The sequence below is a fragment of the Aquarana catesbeiana genome, linkage group LG05 (genome assembly GCF_042186555.1).
Source record: "Aquarana catesbeiana isolate 2022-GZ linkage group LG05, ASM4218655v1, whole genome shotgun sequence".
In the NCBI taxonomy this organism is placed as follows: Eukaryota; Metazoa; Chordata; class Amphibia; order Anura; family Ranidae; genus Aquarana; species Aquarana catesbeiana.
The window spans coordinates 47,097,833-47,113,446 of NC_133328.1; the positions used below are offsets into that span (position 1 = coordinate 47,097,833).

At 45.6% G+C, this 15,614-nt stretch overlaps 1 protein-coding gene across 1 annotated transcript in view; it reads left to right on the plus strand.

The window, feature by feature from the left end:
* OLAH (oleoyl-ACP hydrolase) overlaps positions 1–15,614 on the plus strand; it is a 43,446-nt gene that overhangs the window by 9,897 nt on the left and 17,935 nt on the right. Inside the window, exons 3-4 of the mRNA XM_073629686.1 lie at positions 4,221–4,359; positions 12,218–12,317. Of these exons, the coding sequence (XP_073485787.1) occupies positions 4,221–4,359; positions 12,218–12,317 (239 nt within the window). The remainder of the gene's footprint in view (positions 1–4,220; positions 4,360–12,217; positions 12,318–15,614) is intronic.

Below are 15,614 nucleotides of genomic sequence, written 5' to 3' on the forward strand. Positions count from 1 at the left end.
AGGTAAAGTCACCCATCAGTGGTGTCAGTGAGAGGAATAGTGCCTCAATATTGGTGTCAGTGGGAAGAATAGTGCCACATCCTTGGTGCCAGTGGGAGGAATAGTGCCCCATCCTTGGTGCCAGTGATAGGAATAGTGCCCCATCATTGGTGTCAGTGGGAGGAATAGTGCCCCATCATTAGTGTCAGTGGGAGGAATAGCGCCCTGTTGTTGGTGTCAATAACAGGAACTATGCCCCACTGTTGCTGAGAGTGGGTAAATAATGCTCCAAGGCAGTGGGGTCGCTAGGGGGTGGCTATTGGGGCTGTAGCCCCGAGTCTGGGGCCCATAGGCCCCCAAGTCTCTCTCTGTCCCAGTCCAGAATGCAGGGGACAGGGGCGGACTGAGCCGTGGTAGCAGCCTCCATCTGACTCTACTCTTGAGCACTGGTTGCTAGAGCTGCCTAGCGTCTAGCAACCAGTGACATAACGGCCGCAACTCCCTTCCAGCCCAGCATTCAAAGCGGAGGAGGATTCCACTTCCTCCTCCTCTGCGCTAGTGCTTGTGGGGCCTAAAGTGTTATGGTCCTGGGACTCCTAGACTGAAGAGTCCCGCCGCTGGTCCGGTGGCGGCGTGGGGTGCAGAGCAGCAGCATCAAACTGGGGGGGAGGCCTGGGCAGCTGGGAAGAGACCAAGAGGGAGTGAGAGAGAGAAGACGAGGCCTCACCACCACCCTGAGCAGCATCTCCGGTGCCTCCCAGAGCCTGCCCTCCTTCTCCAAGCTCCTCTCCCAGCTCGCTGTGACTGGAACAGGAAGAAAAACGGGCAGACCGAGGATGGGCGGGAGGTAGGTGAATCACACATGCCTATCCACACAGACTGGCTTGGACAGTAGGGACTGCAGGCAGGGCTAGGGGGTCTCTCATCCACCCCCTTCCTCTCACCCCCCTCTCAGCCACCCCCTCTCTCTCTCTTTCACCTCTTTTCATCCACCTCCCCCCTCACCCTGATGTAAGGGAGGTTCTCTGGGGACCCTGATGTAAGAGAGGCTCTCTGGGGACACTAATGTATGGGGGAGGCTCTCTGGGGACCCTGATGTAAGGGGAGTCTCTCTGTAGACCCTGATGTAAGGAAGGGGTTCTCTGGGGATCCTGATGTAAGGAATGGGCTCTCTGGGGATCCTGATGTAAGGAAGGGGCTCTCTGGGGACCCTGATGTAAGGGGGAGGTTCTCTGGGGACCCTGATGTATGGGGAGGCTCTCTAGGGACCCTGATGTAAGGAAGGGGCTCACTGGGGACCCTGATGTAAGAGGGAGGCTCTCTGGGGACCCTGATGTAAGGGGAGGCTCTCTGGGGACCCTGATTTAAGGAATGGGCTCTCTGTGGACCCTGATGTATTGGGAGGCTCTCTGGGGACCCCGATGTAAGGAAGGGGCTCTCTGGGGACCCTGATGTAAGGGGGGATCCACACTCAGATATGTAACGAGATGTTTATGCCCACCCAAGCATATGACTCTTTACTTCGCTGCTATGGGCTCTAGCCCCAGATCTTTTGTAGACCTAGCAACGCCCCTGCCCCAAGGGCCAGATAAAAGAAAGCAAATGGCTGCATCCAGCTCCTCCACTGATCTAGAAGAACCTGCACATACCTTTTAAATGGCTTCCACAATACCAAAATCTGGGTGCTTTAAAATGAAAATATCAACTCCAGCTTGTGACTTAGAGGTTGGGCATGTCCTTGCATGCCTCCTGCGCCTCACTATTGACCAGTAGTGCTACCTATTGCAGTGATGGACCGTCTATAATGTGGGACCAAGGAGCTGATCTCAACTTCACCAACTGAAGATGTAATTCTAATAGCAGAGTTGTCAGAGTATTGGGTTTTTCTTGGAGCTGTGGAAACCACCAAAAAGCATTAATATCCTTCTGAATATTGCATTAATATCAATACAAGTACACTTTATAGAAGGTCGTGAATGTAATAGTTAAAAAACAGTCCACATTAAATATTTGGACAGGGGACAAAGGACTTTATCTCCTTGGTGAGGTCATTGTCCTACTGACTTTATATTAAGATCCAAACCTGACAAGTGTCCACAGAAACTATTTGTGGGGGCTGAAAGGCTGGCGACACATTTCACAGTGCCTGCTGGTAGAAGAACAGGATGGCTCGAGCTCCGAATCCCAACATTAGCATAGGGAACAATGGCAGAGCGTGGACCCAGCATTCTCAGATCCGCATTGAACTTCTGGTCACATCGTATATTTCTCCAGTAGAGAAGAAGGCCTCTGTTTCCCAATGAAAGGCATCCACAATATATCCTGCTGCTTGTCACAATGCCTGCCTCTGTTGTTTTGCCATTTGCAGCTAATGGCAACAGGTTAAGGTATCCTGTGTATTCACAGCGAGGCCTAGTACGGGTCAGAAGACTTAAGGCCAGCACTGACTCTATTCAGTGCTGGTAAGTAAGAGCTTTCCACATCTCTAGAGGCTGTTCACTCCTCCGATTGATCAAATCGCACAGTTCTACATACAAAAAGTTAAAGCTGAACTCCAGGCAAGCAACTACATTAGCATATAGGTGAACTACCTTACTTTCTTAAGGATTTCAGGTAGTCTGGTGATCCAAGTACCCCTGCCAGACAGCACAGCTAGGTGCAAGGCAAAACTTACAGTACAAGACCATCTCTAGGGAAAGGTAAAGGAAAAATGCTCCCTTGCAGAGGGGCTGGTCCAGCACAGCAGGGGTTAAAAGCTTGCTTATGTCTAGCAGACAGAGAACAGCAGTTTTACTTACATGATCCTCTGTTCTCCCAGAAGATGGCACTCTGCAGTGGCAAGCCCACTGCAAGGGAGTATTTTTCCATGGAGTACCTTCAGCCTGGCCCAAGACGCACAATACATACAATGCGAATAGGGCAGCCTCTCTGTGCCTATTACAATTCTTATTTCAGTCGAAAAAATGGGGGTGCCAAAGCTGCTCGCTTGCCTAGGGCCCCATTCTTCAGATGTCATCTCTGCACCTGGCCCCTGGTGCTTGAACATTGTTGGTCTTCTAAACTGGTCTAAGAAAATTGGTTGCAAATCCTTACATATACCCAGTAAGGTAACTGGCCTTAGGTGTAAGTTGTACCTGTTTACCTATGGTCAACTTTGCTCTACATCCATTCAAAGTGCAGAATTTACACTGGATCTCTCAGCTCAGAAAAGCAGGGGTGGAGAGCTGTCATTACATAAGTGAGGAGAGCTCTGAGAGCTTATTGGAGGGAAGAGACACCCCCCCCCCCCCTCCCCAATCACACAGCAGACAGGAACAGAGCTGAGGCTGTCAATCAGCTGGAGCTCCCTCCCCTGTCAACATTTTTCTCTTGGAGTCAGGAAAACTTGTCAGAAGTAACTCATGCTTAAAGCAGAGGAACGGGACAGTGGACAGAAATTACACTTAGTGCTCTGGATTGAGACAAGTACACTCTTTAGAAAGATATGTATTGTTCATATTTTATGTCTGAGATTTACAACTACTTTAATTAAAGTGGATGTAAACCCTCACATATATCCAGTGAAGTGAACAGCCTCAGATTATGCACAGAGATAAAACAAATCTCCTCCTTACATACATTTTACTTGTATATCTGCTGTCTTCAGCTTTATATATTCTTTAGAAAGTTCAGATCATGTTAAGAGATTTTCTCTTCCTGTTTAGCAGTAGGAGTGGATTATTGGCATAGAGTCAAGACAGCTGATTGGAGGAAAGGCACACACCCCAACTCCACATTGGCAAAGGAAGAAAGTAATGTGCAGAGCTCTGCTCTGAATAGACCAGCTCTGAAAAGCTGCTTTTGTCTCCTGTGTCAGAGAACTTGTCAGAAGTTATCAGGCTGATAACAGAGCTACGAACAGAAGAAACACATGGGACTCAGTGCTTTGGAGAGAGATAAGAAAACACAACAGATATATGTGCCCAGCTCAAATTTCATGAATTGGGTTTACATCCACTTTAAGCAGCAGAAAATTAGAAATTTGTCATGTTTGGTATGGGCTGTATGTGATGGACATTTATCATGTAATAGAATTAATTAGTTTTGTTTTGGATGTTCTATCTAAGCTAGGACCCTCCTGGCCTTATTTCCTGCTTTCTTGATGTATGTAGCAAAAAACAATGGGAATGTGAAAGGATAACCTGAGAGCCATCTAAGGCTTCTAATGTTAAATATTAAAATCTTCACTTTTTCTTCTCCAGTGTACTCCCTCAGACTTCCCGGAAGAGAGTCTCGTTCCAGAGAGCCATTTCCTCACAGCTTAGACCAGTTAGTGGGTGAGATTACAGATGTGTTGCTGCCATTCTTGCGTGAGAAGCGGTTTGCATTTTTCGGCCACAGGTAAACTCGTGTTTGAGAGAGTTTTGCAATCTTAGGCATTCATTCTCAACCAGGAATCCATGGAACTCTAGAGTTCCTCCAGAGTTGTGTTTTGTAATTGACCTTCCATCTGGTGGTGCCTGCATAGTTCTGGGTCCAGCACCACTTTGGGAGAGCCAGCGGCATAACACCAATGATCTTTCTGGCTGTCTGTAAGGATGACATTCTGATCACCACTGCAAGGGGAGCATTCTACCCACCGACCACAAATGAATTGATTTTAGCAAGGGTCCTTTAAAGAGGAAGTAAAACGCTAGGGGGGGTTTCACTTCCTCTTTATTTCCCTGCAAAGGTAAAGTATAATCGGCTGCTATGCATTGCAAAGTAGCCCATTATGTGTCACTTACCTGAAACCGAAGCCAGCGATGTCACTGTTGTACCCACTAGCAGGGAGCGTCCATCTTCGTCCCTCTTCCTTCCTGGGCCGCGAACTCCGGCTCTGTGACTGGCTGGAGTCATGTGACGTCACTCCCGCGCGGGAGCCGCCAGTCACGGCATGACTCCTATTAGAAACAGCACGATGTGCCCTTTCTAAAGTGCGCATGCGCCCATGACATCGGCGCATACTCTGTAGTCATCAGCTCTCGGATCTTTCATAAATATCGCCTAAACCATGCAGATTTAGGAGATATTTCAAGCACCTACAGGTAAGCCTTAATATAGGCTTACCTGTAGGTAGAAGTGGTTGTACAGGGTTTACAACCACTTTAAGACCTGAAAATATATATATATTTTTTTAACGTGTTCCTCTGCGATAAATATGTTAAGAAAAGCTCATCTAAGGGCTCCCTGCCTCCATGAACAAAACACAGATTCCCTGTAAATAGGTGTGGCTCTCAGTATGTGCATTAAATGTATTCTATGCGTGTTAGTAGACTTTAGAAGCCTATCTTGTGTGGACTTTGAAAGGCAATGAGCTGCTATCTTGGATGTGATGTCAATAACACCAGCAGACTCAGAGCTGTCACTCAAGTCAAGTGATACAGTATAGTATTCCTCTTTGCTTTTACACTGGTAGCTACACAAAAATGTATATAGGTAAGGGTGGTGGAGCTGGGCTAGCAAAGAGAGTAATGAGACACTCCTACAAGAGGAGTGCAAGAAGCACACTGCAAGTGACTCATTTTATTAAATTATGTAAATGAAAACACTGCAGGTAAGCATTTGAAGGGAATTCCAGGGCAAATCTATCTATCCTTAAAAAAGCTTCCACCCCCTACTAACTTCTATTCTAACTACCCTATAGAAGGAAGATGTGTATGCTTACCTATTCTCAGGGCAGTCCGGTCCAGTCACAAGATTCCCCATGGTAGTGACCACACCACCCAGGCATTCCAGCCATTGTTGGCGCTATCTCCTCTCCCCTGAAGATGGCCACTGAAGTGATCACATGACCAGACCAGAGCGCCCTGAGAATAGGTAAGTATAAGCATCTTCCTTCTACAGGATAGTTAAAATATAAGTTATCCCTGATTTTTACCAATATTTGCAGATAAGACACTTTTTCTCCACCGCACTGGCGTTGACTTGGCTAAATCGTCATTTGAGATCCTATGTAGAGAGGCCTCTAGAGATAGGGGGACTATCATAACTCTACATCGATACCTCAACGACTACAATACCACTACGAAATCAGAAGCAATGGTGGGATGGGAGTCTGAGGCAGCTCAGGTGTTCTCAGAGGAGGACTGGCAGGACATGGTTAATAACATCTTTATAACATCTGTAGCCATCAAGGAAACGGTCCTCAAACTACATACCCGCTGGTACTATACCCCAGACCGACTACACAGAATTTACCCACTGATTCCTGGCACATGTTTTAGAGGATGTCAGGACAGGGGTACAGTCTTACACACATTCTGGGGCTGCAAAGTTCTAGGGCCCTTATGGCAAAAAACCGCCTCACTGATACTCCAACTGACTGGAGCACCTGTTACCCTGACTTACCAAATGTGTATAGTATTCGCTGGGGTCCCAGGGGTCCCCCCACTCCTCAACAGAAGCTAGCACATACACTCTTCAGTGCTATTCAGTGGGCTGTCGCTCTAAATTGGCAACGCCCCTCAGTGTCATGGTCACAGGTTGTCCTGTGTATGAAGTCCATTAGACTAATGGAAAGAGTGCATCACACTCTCCTGGACTCCATGCACATCTTTGACCGCAAGTGGGGTATCTGGACATCCTACCTGCTTAGCACTGGACTTGAGGAGCACTTGGTCCCGGCTCCTGTTGTCTAGACCAGTGTTTCTCAACTCCAGTCCTCAAGGCGCCCCAACAGGTCATGTTTTCAGGATTTCCCTCAGATGAAACGGCTGTGGTAATTACTAAGGCAGTGAAACTGATCAAATCACCTGTGCAAAATAATGGTATGCCTGAAAACATGACCCGTTGGGGCGCCTTGAGGACTGGAGTTGAGAAACACTGGTCTAGACAGACTGAGGTCTTCTGCAACAATATACACAGTCGACATGTACGCTACCCGCATTTACTTGCGTATCCCACTGGTGTAATCTGTAATCTGGTTTAATTGTGTTATAACCCATATTTTTGTCCTGCTTATATATATCCGTTTCTGGATTTTGTTTTTTCTTTCCTTTCCAATTATTTGGTTCACTGCCTATTCCATTATTTTGTTTAAAGGCAACATGAGAGGTGTACTTATAAGCTGTTGTACCATGCCTCACGAATGTACTTATCGTCCTCTCAGTGCCTGTACACCTTGTATTTTCTGTTGTACCTCAATAAAACATTTTATAAACAAAATATAAGTTAGCCCCTTTTAAGCTTAGTTAGATCTAGCCTGGAATTACATTTTAAAATACTTGATTTTTCTGTGCTTTTACCTGGAGTTGTTCATGTTGGTGACAGGGTCTCTCAGTACAAACTGTAATTTGCTTGTACTCTGCAAAATAATAGCTTTGCTGGACTGTAGGGACCTGAACCAGCATGTTATTACTTTTCTCAGGCTTCCTTACACCCCAGTATGCCTTCTAATCATCCAGAATTCCCTGTAAAGATTGACTTTCTGTGGGCACCTGTACAGGACTCACCAAGCTACCTCCTGCACCCATGTAATAGCCTTCTGACCTAGTGATTAGCTACTCAAACAATCAACACTATGGACATAGCACAATGAGTGTCCCTTATTTCCATATGTTTGGAAGTATTCGCTATTTTCCAGGGTGGTGGTTTAGTATTGGAAAGGTAAGTACAGACAGCTTTTGGTGCTTCTTAAAGCAGTTGTTCAGTCTGGGAAAAAGAAAAGTCAGCAGCTACAAAACTGTAGCTGCTGACTTTTAATAAAAGGACACTTACTGTACCTGTCCAGGAATCCAGCACTGTCCTCACCCGGGCTAGTTCTTCACTAGCACCAGTATCCTAACTGTGGGCAGCTGGCTATGCTGCTTTTGGCTTCACAGCCAGCTGCCCACTGTGAAAGGTCACGCAGCCTTCTGGGACCTGTGACGTGTCCCAGAAGACTGCAAGGAGGAAGGGGTGGAGGAGAACTTACGCTCAGATCCCCTAGGTGATCCGAGCGGCAGTGTCAAAACCAGGTACCCGCTGCCCACCCCCACCTCCCCACTCCAAAAAAATGTGCCATATGTCAAAGAGGAGTGAGGGAGGATACCTTCAATTGGAAATTCCCCTTTTGGGTGGAGTTACGCTTAAAAAGTGACCCTGTTACTTTCCCACATATCGTTCCGATGCTGCATCTGTCCCCCGCCAGCTCAAACACCGGTTCTCAGAGCTCTGCTCTGCCCACCCTCTCAAGTCACTAGAGCGCCTGGCTGTGAAGGGGGTGGGAGCGACTGGCTCAGGCTCTCAGGGGCTCACTGAGATACTAAGCCAGGTGCCGGTCCAGGGTTGTGGACCGATCCTGACCATATTTTCATGATCTTTCCCCAGCCTGGCCCAGCTCTGTGGCATCAGTCCATTGTCTGCTGAAAACGGGTCACAGGAGTGCAGAATCAACTGCACTCCTGTGATCCACTGAAGAAGCCTAGCCAAAGGAACTTTAGCTGTACTTCTCCTTTAAAGCTGTCATACGCAGTTAGTTTTTTTTTTCATTCAGCCAGTGGGATGAATGAAAAAAAAGTAGGAGATTTCTTCATCCACAGAAATAGATGGAGGAATTACCCTTACCAGGACATTGTATTATTAATTTTTTTAATTATTTTTCTATTGCTTTTAAGTACACTGTATTCTGACAGTGGTGTCGGAATACACTGATCATTGGCTGCAGCTGCTGATCGACAACAGTTTTCCAGCATGTCCCTTCGACAGAAGTCGATCAAACAATTCAGTCCATTTGAGAATCTTCTAGGATCATTCAGAATTCATTGAAAGATGCATTTGACCAACAGTTGACTTCTGATCTACATTTGACCTGCTTTAAGTGGGTTTTGCCATACCATAGACTTAATCTGATCAATAAACTCTGCACACTGGAGGAGAAATTACCAATTAGTTAAACCAAATAAATTCACTGCCACCGCAGGGAATCCCTTTGAGAAAGTATCAAGGACGAAACGTGTTAGGGAATGGCTGCACGGCAACTGGATATTACATTAGACGTCGATCTGGAAGTGACGCAGCCAGGAGACCGGGTGGGACGCTGATTACTCGGCTTGCATGTTCGATGTACAGTAGTAGGTCTGGTGGGAGAGCTTCCTTTATTGTGTTTGGGAACTTTGATGAGCCTGATTTTTTTAATTGAAGCTTGTGAGTGGCATTTTGTAGCTGGGTTTTTAATAAATGTATTTTTACGGTATTGCACTATCAGAGTTTTTATTTTTATTCCATTATTCATTGTCTGAGAGCCCCTTTAAAGGGGAAGAAGTGGTGGAAGTAGGAGACCTGAGGAAAATATGAGAGCACTTCCCTATAAAAAGCCTTCTATGCCAATTATTATTATTATAGAAGGCATAGGAATTTGGTGACTTTATTTAACGAAATGGGAGCAGTATATCACAGATCACGTGGTGATGCTATGAAGACTAATGTCACAAATTTGGTGCCTTGGTAATTGCCGGTGAAAATTGTAGACACTGGGATCACTTTTTCTTTTATGAACACTGGAATCACTTTTAATTTTGAGGACTTTATATTATTATTTATATGTGTGAACAAATATGGTTTGTGTAAATAGTTTTTGAATGAATGGAAATCATAGCACTGCCTCAAATTTAGAATTTAATAAGAATTTGGAATATCATAGACTTGTATGGGAAAATCTGATTGACGCAAACAAAACCCCAATAACACAGGCCCTTAGACGGGTAAGCAAGAGGAATGTCATGGATCACTTTAATCTAACTCGCAGTGGCGTCTCCTGCTTTCAAATTTAGGGGGGCACATGGGGGGACAGGGACAAATGTAGGGGGGCCAACTATAAAATGCAATGCTATACCCATACCCAAACCCAGGGTGTGCTACGTGCAGAGTACTGAGTTCAGGGTGTGCTAGATGCAGAGTACAGGGTCCAGGGTGTGCTAGATGCAGAGTACAGGGTCCAGGGTGTGCTAGATGCAGAGTACAGGGTCCAGGGTGTGCTAGATGCAGAGTACAGGGTCCAGGGTGTGCTAGATGCAGAGTACAGGGTCCAGGGTGTGCTACATGCAGAGTACAGAATTCAGGGTGTGCTACGTGCAGAGTACAGGGTCCATGGTGTGCTACGTGCAGAGTACAGGGTCCATGGTGTGCTACGTGCAGAGTACAGGGTCCATGGTGTGCTACGTGCAGAGTACAGGGTCCATGGTGTGCTACGTGCAGAGTACAGGGTCCATTGTGTGCTACGTACAGAGTCCAGATTTTAGGAGTGCCACATTTCAGCTGAAAAAAAAGCCCGGAGTAAAAGTATACAGTGCAAACACTGTCTGCAGCCATGAAAGATACAGCCACAGCACCTGTGATCATCATTATCATGCTGATGATTACACTGTACTTCATGTGACTGTACTGTATATAGGCTGTACAGTGTGATCATCAGCATGATAATGATGATCACAGGTGCTGTGGCTGTATCTTTCATGGCTGCAGACAGTGTTTGCACTGTATATTTTTACTACTCTTGTCAAAAGTAGTAACAGCAGTCTATTGTAGCAACATCTGCAGTCAGAGTCTCACTCTAGTACTATACTAGCCTGCTGGCTGAAAGAAAAAATTATATTTAAGGACTGTACAGAATGTATGAGGCTGCAGAACAGTTAGCAGTAAGCTGGGAATGAAAGGATGTCAGGCACATAGTGTGTGGACTCCTAGTTTAGAATGCCCAAATCTGAGACTGGAGGCTGCAGGATGTGTTCAGTGCAGATTTCTGGGAGTGGAGAGCAGAAAGTAACAGCAGATAGTGAACTGGAAAAGGGAGGGGGATGAGGATCAGTGTGTGAGTGTCTGATCACTGCATACTGCATAGTCTTATCAGGAGAATGTGGAGCCATGTAGTACACAGAGGGAAGGAAAGTAAAGCTGGGGGTGAAAGATGCCGATGTATCAGGAGAAAGTGCAAGTAACTTTTCTCCTCTCTCACCTCAATCATTGCAGGAACTTCTGCAGCTTCTGGAAGCCCGCGGGATGAATTTGCAGGGAAGGACAATGCACTATGTGTACCCATTGGCTGAGGAGGCAGAAGCACCGCCCCCTGCTGCCCTCCCAGCTAATAGGTAACTGAAGCTCACGATAAGTGCCTTCCTCCCTCCCGACATCATACGGGACCTCTCAAGAACCGACCTGCTTTACAATGCAGGCAGATCCGGGACAAATGTATTTTCAGCCGGTATTCAGCGTCTGCAGTTCGGCTCCTGCAGCTGATAGGCTACACTAGCCTGACTGCTGTGAAATTGACTGATGCTCTGGGGGTGGGGGGGGTGTCCCTGCATGGAACAGCTAAGAGCCCTAGAGCCGGTGTTCTGACGAGAAGTGTTCTCCTATCGGATAGTGTCCGCCCCGTACTGCGCAGCGCTTGCGCAGTACGGAGGACAAGGAGACGCCGAAAGTCTCCGAAGTTGACCAGCTGACCATCAGCTGTACATGGCGCTTGGGCACTTAATAGTGAACGCTTTGTAACAGGGCCCCTCGCGGGCTCGCTTCACTTACTGCGCTCGGCATCTTTTTATTCTAACCCACTTGGATAGTGGGGCATGAACCTGGACTCAGGGCAGAATAAGTGCGCAGGCGCCGTGTAGAGCTGACGATCAGCTGTTGAACTTCGGAGACTTTCGGCGTCTCGTTTGTCCTCCGTACTGCGCCTGCGCAGTAGAGGGCAGACACTATCCGATGGGGGACAGTATTCGACAAGACACCGGCAGTGATGTCTCTCTCTCTCTCCTCCTTCCTCTCTGGCACTGAATGATACACAGATGATATGCTCCTTCTCCCCCTCCCCTCTCCTGTGTGTGCTCCAGGGAAGTCAAGTGTGAAGCTAAGGAGCTCTCACTTCCCACGGTACACACACAGGAGAGGGGAGGGGGGAGAAGGAGCATATCATCTGTGTATCATTCAGTGCCAGAGAGGAAGGAGGAGAGAGAGACATTAATGCCATTGCCGGCTCTGACATCACTGGTTGCTAGACGCGAGGCGGTTATAGCAACCAGTGGCCGGGAGTAGACTCAGGAGGTGGAGGCAGAGCCGGAGCCAGCAACACAGCGGCTCAGTCCATACCTGTCCCCTGCATTCCCAGTGTCCATTTTTTTTAGTTGGGGGGGCACAGTATAATGTTGGGGGAGCCATGGCCCCCTCTGCCCCCCCCCTAGTGACGCCACTGCTAACTCGGTAAAGTATTTTATGTTCCAGTAAACCTGTTTTCTTTTATCCTCAGTTTTGGGTCATTGAGCAGTTTTGCCACAGCAATAAGACTGAAGGAGAATCATGGACTGGAGCCCATTCATCTATTTGTGTCCGGAGCCTCTGCCCCTCACGTGAGTCAGCTATATAATATCCTGGAGGCTTCTATGGAGAAATATAGAGGTGCCCATCACAACCAATTAGATCACAGTTGTCATTTCTCTGGTGCAGCTTAGAAAATAAACGCAGCTATCTAACTGCAGTGACATTGTACAACGTATTTTCTTGGTCTACACCCAGAATGTTTGAGTTCTAATCACCTCAAAGGGATCCAGATTTGGAGAATGGTGATTAATTTGTGAATTTTTAATAGAAAATGTAGGTCTTGTAGTTTAAGAGGCATGTTTATATAGTGAGAAATCATCAGCTGGCTGATAAATTACAGATTATTTGCCATTGGGGCCTTGTCGAAGCTGTCACCATATTTATTAAACACAGTGAGCCAGACAAACTGTTGTCAGTACGCTAAATATTTGGCACATGGAAATTTGCTTTTTGGATGCTCCAAATCATAGTTTAGCTTCAAGGGTTTTAAATTAAAAATGCAACTAATGCGGTAACTGTAAAAGAAAATCCCAAGTGCTCAGCTCCAGGAGGATTTACGCCCTTAACGACCAGGCCTTTTTTTTTTTTTGCGATAAGGCACTGCGTCGCTTTAACTGACAAGTGCGCGGTCGTGCGACGCTGTACCCAAACAAAATGAATGTCCTTTTTTTCTCACAAATAGAGCTTTCATTTGGTGGTATTTGATCACCCCTACGGTTTTTATTTTTTGCACTATAAACAAAAAAAGACTGACAATTTAAAAAAAAAAAAAAAAAAAAAAACAATATTTTTACTTTTTGTTATAATAAATACCCCCCCCCCAAAAAAATGTCAAAAAACGAACTTCTTCATCAGTTTAGACCAATATGTATTCTTTTATATATTTTTGTAAAAAAAAAATCGCAATAAGTGTATATTGATTGGTTTGCGCAAAAGTTATAGCTTCTACAAAATAGGGGATAGATGTATGGCATTTGTATAATTTTTTTTTTCTTTACTAGTAATGGTGGTGATCAGCGATTTTTAGTGGGACTGCGACATTGCGGCGGACAGATCGGAAACTTTTGACACTTTTTTGGGACCAGTGACATTTATACAGCGATCAGTGCTATAAAAATGCATTGAATACTGCATAAATGACACTGGTACAGAAGGAGTTAACACTAGGGGGCGATCAAGGGGTTAAGTGTGTCCTTGGGAGATGTTTCTAACTGGGGGGAGTGGACTAATTGGGATTACAGAGAGATCACTGTTCCTAATCACTAGGAACAGACGATCACACTGTACTCCCCTGACAGAATCTGTGGAGCGATCGTGGGTGGCCGGCGGACATCACAGCCACTGGCCACGCACATTGGACTGGCACCGCGCCGCAGGCGTGCCCATGTGCCCACTGTATCTATTACACGAAGCACCGTACCAGTACGACGATTTGCGCAATAGAGCCGCCCTGCCACAGCATAACTGCTGCGGCTGGTCGGCAAGTGGTTAAATGAAAGATGAAACAAATGCGGTAACTGTAAAAAAATCCCAAGTGCAACCTTTCCCAAAGAAAGTCTCACAATCTGTACAAAATAAATAATGGTACAGAAAATAACTCATCATTTTGCACAACAGAGGTGTGTAGTAGCATGCTAATGGGATGATGAAACAAGACCATTACACATTCTATTATGTGGCAATAGGATGATGAAACAAGACCATTAAATGTTCTATTATGTGGCAATAGGATGATGAAACAAGACCATTACATGTTCTATTATGTGCTAAATATGTGCTACAATATAATAGTTTATTAGACATGCAATGTGCCTGTGACGGGACTGTCCAGCACCCAGCTTGAGTGCCTCTGTCAAGATATAGCTTCCTCCCAGTCTGGAACCAGGAACCAGGTATTCTAGCTGAATATTGCATCCAAGATACTAGATGACACTAGCTTAGGTGCAACCTGGAACTCAAACTCTTTATTGTAAATTCGCACAGAATATATACCATGCAAGATCAGATAAGAGTTTGATCACTTTACCCTAACAATACAAACTGTAAACAGGAATACAATTAACATACAGCGTCTTGGAAAAAGTATTCACACCCCTTGACATTTTCCACTTTTTGTCATGTTACAACAAAAACTTAAATGTATTTTATTGGGATTTTATGTGATAGACCAAAACAAAGTGGCACATAATTGTGAAGTGGAAGCAAAATGATAAATGGTTTTCAACATTTTTTACACATAAATATCTGAAAAGTGTGGCGTGCATTTGTATTCAACCCACTTTACTCTGATACCCCAACTAAATTCTAGTGGAACCAATTACATTCAGAAGTCACCTAATTAGTAAATAGAGTCCACCTGTGTGTAATTTAATCTCAGTATAAATACAGCTGTTCTGTGAAGCCCTCAGAGGTTTTTTAGAGAACCTTAGTGAACAAACAGCATCATGAAGGCCAAGGAACACACCAGACAGGTCAGGGATAAAGTTGTGGAGAATTTTAAAGCAGGGTTAGGTTATAAAAAAAATCCCAAGCTTTAAACATCTCACGGAGCTCTGTTCAATCCATCATCTGAAAATGGAAAGAGTATGGTACAACTGCAAACCTACCAAGACATGGCTGTCCACCTAAACTGACAGGCTGGGCAAGGAGAGCATTAATCAGAGAAGCAGCCAAGAAGCCCATGGTAACTCTGGAGGAGCTGCAGAGATCCACAGCTCAGGTGGGAGAATCTGTCCACAGGACAACTATTAGTCGTGAACTCCACAAATCTGGCCTTTATGGAAGAGTGGCAAGAAGAAAGTCATTGTTGAAAGAAAGCCATAAGAAGTCCTGTTTGCAGTTTGCGAGAAGCTATGTGGGGCACACAGCAAACATGTGGAAGAAGGTGCTCTGGTCAGATGAGACCAAAATGTAACTTTTTGACCTAAAAGCAAAACGCTATGTGTGGCGAAAAACTAACACTGCACATCACCCTGAACACACCAGCCCGCACTGTGAAACATGGTGGTGGCAGCATTATGTTCTTGGGATGCTTTTCTTCTGCAGGGACAGGGAAGCTGATCAGAGTTGATGGTAAGATGGATGGAGCCATACACTTCCCAAATGATCACAGCAAAGAGTCCACAACAGAATGAGACAATATACAATATATACAAGATTGAGTCTGATTAGTACAGATCAGACTGGATTTCTCATTAGAGCCAGCTCTCAAACTTTGTGTGTCGAAAATTCCGATGGAAAAAGTCCAATGGAGCCCACACACGGTCGGAATTTCCGACAACAGGCTCCAATCACACATTTTCCGTCAGAAAGTCCGATCGTGTGTA